General features: G+C 36.3%; 1 protein-coding gene across 4 annotated transcripts in view; it reads right to left on the bottom strand.

The window, feature by feature from the left end:
• Positions 1-13,285, bottom strand: part of KIAA0825 (KIAA0825 ortholog) — a 388,625-nt gene that overhangs the window by 78,449 nt on the left and 296,891 nt on the right. The window contains exon 21 of one of the 4 annotated variants that reach the window (XM_035714787.2): positions 10,657-10,773. The exons of the other annotated variants lie outside the window; for them this stretch is intronic. Coding sequence (XP_035570680.2) covers positions 10,761-10,773 — 13 coding nt within the window. The 3' untranslated portion in view covers positions 10,657-10,760. Of the gene's footprint in view, positions 1-10,656; positions 10,774-13,285 lie in introns of those variants that run through there. 4 annotated transcript variants of the gene reach the window in all.

Raw genomic sequence — 13,285 nt, 5'->3', positions numbered from 1 at the left:
TTCTATCACTCCCCAGAGAGTGATTCACATTCCTCCTCTACTGGGACATCGACCCCTCTTTTCCAGCTTTCAGAGTGCTTCCCAATCATCTCTTCTCCTCTGAAATGTTGTACCTCATTTTCTCCCTAAAATGTATCATGTATCTTCTAACATTCAGTTATTAGCCTCCTGTCCATAAACCCTCCAAGAGGCCAGTCTTCCTGGCCTTGTATCTTCCCTCAAGTTGACCAGCCCCTTCCCCATCACACACATCTAGAAACATCCACCCTATCACTATCCATCTCCCATCCTTGTAAGTTTAAGAAGAAGCTTGCCTCTGCCCCAGACTTTTTGACTACCGTAGTCCTTGAAGAAAGATCTGTCATCTAAATGCCTGGAGCATTTAGAGATTTTACCACACAATTTAGCTATTAATTACAATGGTCTTGCAGCATTTGCTGTGTGTTTGCCTCTCCAGAGATAGGTCACTATCTTTTTTCGCTTCCTCGCTCGCTCACTCGCTCTCTGTGTCCTTGGCTAATCCACAAAGCTCTCTGGATAATCTTCCTGGCCTGTCATGGAGACCATGCCATTTGTCTTCCAACTGTCCCTGCTATTGGCCAAATCTGTTTATGGGTGCCAGTAAAAATTCTCCCTCCTTTGAAACTGTATTTCTGCCACTTCTTAAATTAAATGACATCTTAATTCTACAGCTGGCCTTAACTGATTAAGGCAGCACCATGTTGTGGGAAGAAGCATGCACTTCAAGACGGTGAGTCTGAGGTCTGAATCTTGGTTTTGCCACTGACTAATCATGCGAACTTGGGCAACTCATGTTTGAGCCTCAGTTTCATTCAATATAAAAATACTAGTACCCAGCTCACAAAAAAAAGCTACGAGGAATAAAAGAGATAAATAACATCAAGTGCCTGACAAATAATAGGGAAGAGGTTTTAGATACTTCACCCTTCCGATTAATCTGGAATCATATTAATGCTATCTACAATGCCTCATTTCTTTATGTACACATTGACACAATCATGATTATCTACAGATTTATGTTTTTATTGTGTGCTTACCCATGTATTTAACATCCCCTATCTAACAGTATCTTTAAGAGTAGTATATAGACTAATCTTACATAAACTTAGAACTGAGTGCTTTGTCATGAAACCTGTAGAAGCCATAACTTATTAGTTGTTCAAAGCTGATTAACACTGGAGATTACCTTTCAAATGAAACACTGGTCTCTCTTCTTCCTCACATTTAAGGAAATTGAAGGCCAAAGGCTAAAAAGTCCCTTGATTAAGGATAAAATGCAGAGTGGAACTACCATGCACATGGCTTGCCTTCCCATATTTGCATTCTAGAAATGTATTCTGAGATAATGAGGCAGTGTTTTGCAAGGTATCTAATGAAAATCTCCTTTAGAGCAGTCACAATTATCACACCAAAATGAGTCTCATAACTGAAATTACCTCCAAATTTTTAATAATTCCCTCAGCAAACACTTGTTCTGGTTGGGTGTATCCAGACTTTGGTTGAAAAATGAGTGGTTTAAAGCTAAAACGTGCTCTAAGTAGAATTTCTGAGTAGAGCAATCACAATCAAATGTCGAATCCCTAGGTTTGAAGAGAAAGCCCATTTGAACTTATTTTCTTTCGTTTTCTTTCTTTCTCCTTTGTGACAACAGTCTAAATAGCTCAACCTAGTCCATTTATTGACATGTCTGTTTCCAGCTACGAATATCTTCCTTTTCCCAGGGGACAACCCAACCTCTGCGTCAGAGCTGGCATACGGGGGTTAAACTACCTCTATGGGCAGGATACAGAGACAAACCTAAAGCTTTATGTGACTCATGTATGACTGAAATGATGGTCTATCACATACGGTGGGAAAGACAAGTTCTAGCCTCATGGTTTCATCCTTGAGTATCAAAGAAGTCTTGAGAAACCACAACTCTTACCACTAACTTTTGGGAGAACGGGTGGGCTGGGGAGATTTTACCGCTCCCTCTTTAAACTCATTATTAGATGGCTGCTGAGAAGTTCTGACTCAGCAACTTCCCAGGTCACTCAGTCCTTTAAAAAGGTTTCCATGTGACCTCAACACCACACAACATAGATTTATAATCAGTCTTCTGTTTGGAAAGCCAAAGCTTTAGAGAAACTGAATGAATCATGCCAAAAAAATGGTATTTCAGTTCAACAATGAGATTTTCTCCCATATATATATAAACAGACTGTGGGAAGAATTTTCAGGAGCATTTTATTGCTTTGATGGGACAACAAAATATAAGGTTATCATAATAACAGTACGCTACCTCTTCTCCTTCTGGAAGGAAAATTTACAGCAAAGTAGTTTCCTAAGTGGCAAAGTGGACAAGAGCTTCTCTCTGTCCTGTGTACAAAGTGTCTAGTCTCAGAAGTGAGATTCCCAGAGCAATAATTTCTATCATGTTTTGCAAGAGGTTAAAAATGTATCTTTGTCAGAGTATTAGCACTGACAAGCTTATTACAGCAAACCAAGCCCCTTCTACTTCTTCTCTCTGGCTCTCTAATTCACCACATCTGAAATGGGTTTCAGGGAAGAGGGTAGGGAAGGTGGGATGCAAATAGTAAATAAGTAAATGAAACTCCATATGAATTCCCTTGAATTTAAAAACTGTTCTGTACGTATTGCTTTATTTTTACAGTAACTGTCCCCTTTATTCATAACTATCCCAGTAGAACTTTGCCATTTCTATGATCACTTCACCATAACAGGTACATACAACAAATGTTAGTTATCGTATATATAATCCCAATAGTATTCTGCGAATGAGGTATTAATGTTTTTATATCTGAGCAAAGCTGAAGCTCAGAGAGGTTGAGTGACTTCCCCAAGGTCACATGGTTAGCAAGTAGCAAAGCCAAGGTTCAAACCCAAAACTTTAAGACAACATAGTCCATGCTCCTTCCATACAGTGTCTGTCATATTGCCTCAATTGGGGAAGACTGGTTATAGGATAAAGATGTCATTGATTCTAAAAAGTGTCAGAAATACAAATTAGAAGGAATTTGATCATTCCCTCTAATTCATTTTTCCCTTTTCTCCTATATGGGCAGGATACAGAGACAGATCTTCCTCATTTCTTCATTTTTCCTATCTTTATTTTCCCCATTTTCATAATTAAATAAGATTTGTTCTTAAAAAAAAAAAAGAAGATTTGTTCTTGAGGTAGAGAATGGTGGCAAATGTGTTCAATTTCCTACTTCGTATAATATGGACCTTGACTTAGAAAAAAAAAATACTTTCCATTCACTTGCCATAGCTGCTGAAATTCTCATCATTAGAGAGTCACTTCTTTGGATTAGGTGCACTTTGTCACCAAAAGTTGTCTTGGAACCATGAGAGACTCTTAACTGTGGGAAACAAACTGAGGATTGCTGAAGGGGAGGCTGGGCGAGGGGGCGGGGATTGGAATAACTGGGTGATGGGCATTAAAGAGGACATGTGATATGATGAGCACTGGTGTTATATTCAGCTGATGAATTATTGAAAACTTCATCTGAAACTAATGATATGTTGGCAAGCTGAATTTATGTAAAAAAAATAAAAGTTGTCTTGGGATAAGTAAGTTTAGCATGCCATTTACAAACTTTCCCAATATTTATGCACCCATTGTAATCAATCATAGAACACACAAATTTTGGCTAGTAATAAAGCAGCATGAAAGGTTCAAACAAAGTCTTTGTAACAGATAACAGAACAAGATTTTTAGGAAAGCATTTTTGGTAAGTTACTAAGAACATACTTTATAATCCCACTAGTGACTCAAAAAAAAGTACAGATAGGTTCAAAATGTTAGTGTGGATCAATGTGTAGAAGATTTTGGACCAAAGAAAGCAATACAATGCAAGAATTTGAACGTGCAAGTGGAAGAACCATAAACTAATGGATTTTAGTGTTTTTGCTAAAAGGCAAAAGGGTACCAGGTAAGAAGCAACTTGATAATGATTATTTAAAATCAATAACTTTCCCAAAAGAGAAGTTAAGAAGCAAACAACAGAAGACTCTCATATAGAATATAGTCTGAGAATTTGTCAGCTGTAATTATCAAATCACATCTTTGTCCTAATCAGAAACATCCTGAAATGAAATAATCCCCTGCTGGCCAGATTCTATCACATGACCCTAGAATGACACTGTCCCTAGTAATCATTGGGTAAATCATCCTGGCCATCAACAAATATGAGTAGATTTGTCTAGAGGAAGGGGGAGCAGTGAGCAACAGCCCAAGCCAAAGCTCTACCACCTGTTGCAGCTCCAACAATGGCATGGACTTGGGCCACTCACACAATAATTCCTGGCAACTCACTGCTTGCTATAATGTAGAATGTAGTAGAAAGTGGGTGTGGAAACTGTAGACTCTATTACTGGGGTGGGGGTAGCTGCTGACTGGCAGAAAGGCTTTGCTGCAATGTGGATTCACCTCTAAGGAGACCCACGGGTGCAGCCTGACAGCACTGCTCAGCGTGTTGCACTAATGAACAGCCCTGTGCTAGGTGTTTTTCCCTCTGTTAAATAAATACTGCAGGACTCACAAAGATGCTTGGAAGATTTCTGTATTTCCTTCTTAAATAAACAGGCAATTGCAGTATGATATAAACCATTAAAATTGCCATTGTTTAGGTTGAAAAAGGGTTGATCATCAGTGATTTCATATGACTTGACCTAATTGTTAATTGGTCATGCAAATTTGGTACTACAGTTTAACTGTGGAAAGAAAACAAGAATTCAAATGTGAACACTAAATGCCTTGTGTTTTTGTTTTTGTTTTTGTTTTTTTCAAGGAAACCCTTTTGGGTTAAAAGAGAAGGCAAATTCCTTTTAGCTGCAATTAGTATTTGTGGAATATCTAATCATATGGTGCTGTGAAGTATACACAATACACAGAAGAGACCAACATTACCCTTGAGAAATTTATCATCTGTATGTGAGGATTTGGCTAAATATAGAACAAAAACAGCATTTCCATTTTCTCCATGGCAGACAAAAATGGCTATACTGTAAAGTACAACTAATCTTTCATAAACTATACTGATTCCAGTACACACATACCCAGAAGTATCAATTACTGGCCTTATTTTTTAGGCACACCTGTCCCCCTCTCCAAATGAATATACTCCCACCCCCAACTCATCCCCCCTTACACACTATTAGTTTTCTTTCTAGGACTGGCTTGATAATTTGCAGGAAAAACACGAGACCCTCGTTTAAAACTTCTTAAGAATTTCAAGATGTTGAGAGGAAAGCATTAAACTGGGCTCGTCTAAGCATGGAATCCTGTGTTGCCCAGGTTGTGTGCCTATGAAGTAATCTTGCTGCTTTCTGTTTCTTAAGTATGCCTATGCCTGGCTCATTCTACCCCAAGGCTTTGGCATTGCTATTCTCTCTGCTTGAAATGCTCTTCCCGTGGCTAAGGTATCAGCAAAAATGCTTCCTTCTCTAAGAAGTTTTCCTTGACAACTCTGTCTAAAGAAGCTCTTTTCATGTCATTTTCTGAATATTGTTGTGCTCTCTTTTCATTACTTTCCTGTTATTTTCTTGCTAATTTACTTATTGACTTATTGTCTTATTTCCCTCCACTGGCATATAGACTCCACAAGAGAAGTGACTTTACCTTGTTCACTTCCTCCTGTTTATACGACTCTTCAAACAGTACTTGGTACATTGTAGGTATCCACTAAATATGTTTTCGATGAATAGATGAACAGGTAATTATTTACAAAATACTTCTAATTTATAAAAAAGCCTTACTGGTCTTCGAGTATTTATTGTTCCAACCAACTTAGCTAATTCACATGCATGAATCCAAACATAAGAATGAACCAGTGAATGAAATTTAATACTCCAGCTGATGCAATGCATCAAAAGTGGAACACTCATTCAGTTATGATTGCTAAGTGATTTCTCTTTATAAATCATACTACATTCTAAAGGTCAACCCGCTATTAGTTGTATCTGCGATGCATCTCATATCTTAAAATATTTTAGGTAAAAGTGCATAGTAGACATACATTAAAATGTTGACAAAGGGGCGCCTGTATGGCTCAGTCAGTTAAGTGTTCAACTCTTGGTTTCAGCTCAGATCATGATCTTGGGGTCGTGGGATTGAACCCCGTATCTGATTGGGCTCTGGGTTTGGCCTGGAGCCTCTTTGCTCTCCCTCTTCTTCTGTCCCTCCTCCCCACCACTCATGTGTGTGCTCACTCTTTCTTTCTCTCTAAAATAAATACATAAGTCTTTTTTAAAATGTTGACAGAAAACATCTCCTAGAATAATTTCTAAGAAAATATGGTAATTTTTTATTGAAACTGTGCTTGTTGGTAATAGGATATAATTAAGTCATTATTAAACACTTTATTAGAAAGCTGAATGCAGCTATAATTTTTTTCACAAAGCTAATATTCAATCTAGAGTAGCTAAATAACAACAAAAAAATTGAAATAATTAAGAAAGGTCACAAAAACTAGGACCTTGGCCCCTTGCAGGAATTGCAATCCTGAAAATAACACTGGTTGAATTAACTGGGAGCTTGTGTTAGATTGTAAACCCTCTTATAACCTAGTTATTTAATTCTATCTTCTGAATTTAAGGGTCAGAGATGGTGGCCCCCTAAGTCTTGACTTGACTTTCCAGGGCCATTTGGTTCTGCCTAGAGTTGGGTGATTGCTTGCAAATCATCCTTTTCATGATTTCATAGTTTCCAGCTATAACTAGAAATTAACAAAACAATTTATAAGCGCTGACTGTTGAAGACATTCCTACATATCCAACGAGATACGCAATGCAAGCTAAATAGGAGAGCATTTGCAATTTAAAATATAATTTTCCATAATGAAAATGTAAAGCAGTCGTTCTGTTTTATTCAGTATGGCAGGTTAGGAATCCCCGTGAAGCTACATTGAAGCAAAGAGTAGATTAATAATTTAATTTGGTTCAGAACTATGCAATGGGGCACCACAACCTTTTATTCTGTAACCAGCTGCTGACCCTAATATGAATGAACCAATTAGACATCTCTATTTAATTGTTGGGTGACCCATCTAAAACTCACTAGGAATTTTTATTTTAAACAACACTCAACAGTCTAAAAGAATCCTAGTTATCCCCCTGGTGGAGGTGGTTGATTTGATAGAAGCACACAAAGGAGTTCAGCAAACGGGGGGAAGAGACTGCAAGATCATTTTAGACTGTGTTCTGTAAAAGAACATCTTAATATAATGAGCCTTTTTTCAGTCTCCCTTGGCGGAGCATCAGCCCTCTCAGATAACCCCACACAAAGCAAATACCATCCGTCTGAAGTTACATTTGCTCCTTGTTATCACAACTTATGCCACTTAATTCATTATTCAACGAATTCACTTTCTTGTTTATTAGATGCAAGGTAGCCGCTTATCCCTAAAGGCCATGTATGCAAAAGACTGCTTGTAATCCTGTCACTTCAAACCTCTCTAGACTTTTACATTGCTTCAGGAATTAGGAGGAAAGAAGCAAACAATTTAGATTTATTCCCGATGATATTAAATCTGTACATGATGAAAGAAATAAGAAAGAAATGCTAACCTCAAATTTGTTGATTTGGAGGGTGGCTTCAGATGCTATCTTTACATGTAAAAGTTAGTATATTCACTTGCTCCCTATAATAAACACCTTGAATTATTCTTCCTACATTAAAGAGGAATAAATTAAATGCATTTTTTTTTGGTACAGGTTGCCTGCAAAAAATGGTACTATATCTCATCAACTTCATTTCAAGATGCAGGCCAGCTCAATTCACATGCTGAAAACAGATATTAAACATACTTTACAATCTGATACCTGATGTGTCAAGGCTTTGGGGCACCATTCTTTAAGTGTATGTAATGTTGGATTAAAAAATGCCTTGAAAACGGTTTTCAATTTTTTCAATATGGGTATTTCGAGGTTCTTTTTTTGGTTGTCAATAAAAAGATGTGATAAGTATATTCTGAAAAACGTAAGACAGTCTAATTGACCTCTTCCCACAATATAGTATAATGGTCAGAGATATTTCCATTTGATTTGGTAATCTTATGCTATTAGAATCATTAAAATGTAAACGAATTACTGAATTAAGCAACTTTCCCTGCACTCTTAGCACAATTAATATTGCATAAAATTATCTGCATAATTATACACAGTGTGTTTACATAAAACATCTAGGAAAAAGCTACAAATCAGAGGCTGAGTGTAAAATATTTTAAGCTGTATGCTGAAGTCTTCTAAATATGGAAATCTAAGTGGCTGTTTCAGTATTGGTGCTTTACGTAACTGAAGACAGTTCTAAATTTCATGCTTTACTTATTTAAATGCTAAATAACTCTATACTTATTTTTTTAAATTCTCATAAATAAATATATGAAATATATCTAGACTGAATGTATTCTAAACCTGAGTGCATTATTCTTCAAACTAAGAAGCATTTACTTTCTCCAATTAATTTGCATTATGAGGCAACTATTAGAGATTCAACATTAGTTCATCAACAAAAGCCACAGAGAGCATTTTAATGCAGTACAGCATATACAGATATGCCTAGGACAAAAGACTCGACATCTCTAGAAAAGAGGAGCCATTTACGAGGAACCTCATTTTGTGAATAGAGTTGTGACTAACAAAATAATGTGTAAAGAATTACCTGCTACTATTCTGAGGCAGGAAATACACTTGAAAACTCACATAAGCCAGCAACTGTGGATATTATTGTGATTCCTGCCATCCTCCCAAATATCATTCATATTAATATTGTGATGCACAAATTGATTTACCTGAATAATTAACCTTTACTACAGCATAACTACCTTAGGTACAGATTAATGTTTTCTATTCAGCTTACGACATAAACCTACCAGAGAAATCACGCTCATTAAATATACTGCAAAAATCAATTGTTTCCTGCCACTCTGAGGAATTAATATCAACAATTAAGTTGTGTAGTATTTTTAAAAGCTTATATCCATCTGTCTGTGCCAATTAAAAACAGCAAAATAGAGCAAAATGAAATTAACAAAGAATGCTAATAAAACACAACTTTTCTGTTGATGTCTTAGATATATAACTTTATTCATTATTGTACAACTCTTAGTTTTTTACATGTGGGAGATTTAAAAAGTCACCCAGTGATTTTTTATAGTGCAACCGTATGCTAGATAAAGATATTTAAGCTGTCAGTATAAACTGCTTCTGTTTTCATTTTGCATTTAATTTCAATGCCAGACTCAAGGCATAAATTTTTCATCACCTGCAATGCTATGAATAAAAGATTAAAAAAAGAACTGAGAAGAAATTCTAACACATGCGGTGCATGCGGCACATTGTGCAGACGCAGTATTCATAACTAGATGTTTAATTTCCATCTTTTTTTTTTTACATCAGGAACATTATTATTTGAGTTAATACATCATGGAGCTAATTTCCCAGTATTTTAGCTTTGCAGAATTCAAGTTTACCTAGTTTGGGCCAAATAGGCCATTCATTCCACTTGAAATCTGAAGTAGACGCCCTAAGATTTACATGCTACTTTGTTAGCACTGCAGGATTCTATTACTCTCATATTTCTGGAAAGGGAATATTTCAACATCATATATTTTTGTTTTATTCTATGAAATAGCACATACATTAACCTTGCCTGAAAGTTCAAAGAACTAAGAATTACTAACATGGTCCCATCTAATATCAGGTCCTCATTAAGGCTTGCTTCGTGTTCTCAAACTGAAAGGTATAATCAATCCCAGGAGGTAAAGTGATGAGCTCAGTGTTGAGGCATTTTTTATTTAGTACTTAGGACTGTTTTCGGTAGCACAATGCATCTTCACTGTCACTTTATTAGCCTCTAAAGGACTCAGAGACCAAGACAATTTCTAATCCCCACCAATAGACTCTTAGTGAGCAAGAGATGCACAAGAGCCCTTCCTAATCTCATCAGGAGGGCCTTGGGTTTATTAGCCTTGTCATTCTGAAACTTCACTTTCGTAGGGCAGTCAAGAGCCTGCTGAGGACTCCAGGCCTGTCGGGGACATCAAGAGTCAGTCCTTCGGATGTTAGTGGCATCTAATAATGTCTAGCTTGTTGTCTTTGGCTCTAATTACTCAAACTAGTTTTTTACGGTTATTGAAATTAAGTCTAGGGAAAGCTTTGGAAAATAATAAACCAAACCGTGTTCTGATACATTATTATCAGTGTGGTATCCAATTAGCTCAGTCGGTTAGCTGATAGTGCTAATGAGACCTAGGTCATTGGTTCAATTCCAGGGGGGCCAGTTAGCTTTACTTTGTTCTATGGTCACAGATGGATACCTCATCTTATCCAGCTGTCTTAAGTGCTACTGGTCACCAAAATAACCAAATAAGAAAGTATGAATGGATCAGCGCAGATCCATCCCTACAACGAGGCTCTAGAGGGCATCAGTACCATCTTTTGTGACCACCGTACAAAAATTAGTATTTTAGGATAAAACCTCTTTTTTTCTTATTGTTTATTACTGGAAAGCAAACACTTTAGATCCCCAAATCATTTAATTCGCCATAATTAGTTAGACTTCACATCTCTATGACGTTGGCAAGTTTAATTAAGCTTACTTTACAGATGACAAAGCCTAAAGTGAAAGGTTAAGTCACTTGTCGGAGGTCACATAAAATGTCAGGGGCATTTCTCAGATTGGAATTTCTGTCTTCTGTATCTCATTCCATCGTGGTACCCAGGAGACTGCTCTGCCTCTATGGAAACAGCCTGAAGTCACAGTAATATGTCACTATATTATCACATTATTTTTCATTATGCTAGAAGACACAAACTTAGTGAAAAGGCATGGGGAGTCAAAGATTACAGATGTATATCCCTTTAAGCAACATAAATGTATGGAAATCTGTATTTGTTGAACAGATAAATTAGAAGGTGTCATGTATCACTTAGTCTATGCTACCTCATATTGTTATTAATCACTTTTTTTGCATGCTCTAGATTCCCAACTAGACAGAATGCACAGGGAACAGACCATGTCTAATATGTTTCTTGAATCCATAGTAGGTATTAAGAAATATTTATTCATGACAGTGGCATTTGATTGGACGAGAACAGGAGAGTATGACTTTATACCCTATGGGAATAGCAAAATAGGAAGTGAGAAAACCTTCCTGATGGTGGGCAGGATTTTTCCTACTGAGCCTCTATAATTATAACAATTCTTGTTTGATGTGGTATATCCAAATCTAACACATATCCTGGACACCAAGCACAGAAAGGACCTATAGAATAATGCACTTAAGGAAAATTTTGCAAAGAGTAGAATGCTTCAACAGAAGGGTAGAAGAGGCAGCTTGATGCAACTATGGGATGTAGTAGCGCAATAGGAACCTGTCAATGGAAAAATGATGTTGTGAGAAAATTAGTTGCTTAGTATTATAGAAAAGAAAAAAAATCCACATGATGGTGGAGTGGAGGAATAGAATAGAATCACCCTTCCTATTCACGTCTATCATTAAATCTCTGGGTACTGGAATTCTTCAAACAGTCTTCTATAGCCTAGGGTCTTATCACTAACTCCTAAAGTGGTTAGGAATAATCAATCTCTTTTTAAAAAAATATATGAATATCCTGTACAAATTATTAGAAAATCTAAATTCATTGCTCAATTTTGTTAAAAACTAGAAAAAATTAAAATCATTAAGTGCTTATTCTCAGGTTTTGAAATATGGCACTCACTTTCATGCTACAGAGATTTACAGAATAATTACATGGTCAATATAGTTCAATTTTCATCTTCTGACTCTTAAAATAGTATTAATGAATTAGTGCTTTACACCATCAGAGCTTTGATGATAATTTACCCACTTTAATGTATGAGAAAATGTACTGAGCACTAGTATTTCAGGGATGGTTTCTTCCCACCAGATTAATGTTTATTAACCTATGAGGTTTCCAAGGTTCATGAACCTCCTGAAAGTATATGCAGATTTTGGAGGTATATGCAGATGTTGCCTGTTTCTAGCAAAGAGCTCCTCTTAGAACTTCAAAGGAGCTCCTGAATCAAAAAAAAAAAAAAAAAGTATGAACAGCACTACTCTAGATCTTCAGCTTGTGTTTGCTTTTAAGAAGTTAATATTCATCTCTCTGTAATAATTAAAGCTATCTATATATTTACATATATATTGTTCAATTTAATTGCTTTATGAATCAGTGGAATACTCAAAGAAAAAATGCTGTATTTTGTTTCTAATAAGGGAAAAGAAAAAGACACAAATGGAAGCTACAAAAATTTACACTAATTATTTCCACACTGAGCAGTAGGGGAGATTAATAGAGGCAGTTAGAGAAATACCTTTCCTTGCGATATTTGAGATGAAAGTAAATCTTAAGATACATTAGGTGTAGTTCTTCTAATGAAGTAGAGTGTGAGACAAGAAATCCTGGGTTCCTTTCCAGGTTTGTGATCTCTCTACTAGATGCCTCTAGAAGATGTGAAATAACTATTTTTATTCATTGTCAATCAAACACATCACTTTACACATGTGTTATGCTTAGCTAACCTGTCTTTTTAAAATAGGAAATCTATTTTAAGCCCAAATACTCCAAACACATACAAACAGAGACACAGAGGATTAGATGATCGAGAACTGGGCTCTATGTACATCGGCGCCATCAACCCACTGAGTTCTCACAAGCAAGCTAATCTTGCCAAAAACCCTTAAAATGTTTTGTTTCTGTTTCTGTTTATTTACTCCTAGTTGCTTTAAATACAATCAGTTGGATTTGACGTAAATCAAAAGTTTCTCAGTGCATCTCAGATGACTGAAAAACTGACAGATTCTTAGTCTCCATACCAGGTTTATGCAAATGGAATTGTTCAGGAAGGGCCATGGGAATCTATAGTGTAACAGGTAATCCAGGTGACTCATGATCATACAAGTTTGAGAAATCTGGATGTCATATTCTTAGTCATTTAAGGTTTTTGAATTTGGGTTAGCTGGTTTGTGGTTCCTTTTTTCTGAAGAACTTCCATGTATTATGTAACTCCCTCAAATCAATTTCACCTGGAGGCTGCGAGAATACATTTCCAATCATGAAACGAATTGTTGGTGAATATGCCACACAGCATTCTAGGAGTTAATTCAAAATTCTATTGTCAAGGAATGTAAGGGAATGAGAACATGTGTATGATATTAAAAATAACAGCTTTCTTTATCCTCCTTTAAAAATCAGTACTGATTTCAAAAGGCATTGATAAGCACAGGGTCAGCATATT

Source organism: Canis lupus, chromosome 3 (assembly GCF_003254725.2).
Source record: "Canis lupus dingo isolate Sandy chromosome 3, ASM325472v2, whole genome shotgun sequence".
In the NCBI taxonomy this organism is placed as follows: Eukaryota; Metazoa; Chordata; class Mammalia; order Carnivora; family Canidae; genus Canis; species Canis lupus.
Note: the sequence above shows the minus strand (reverse complement) of the source record. Positions and strands in the feature narration are given on the sequence as shown.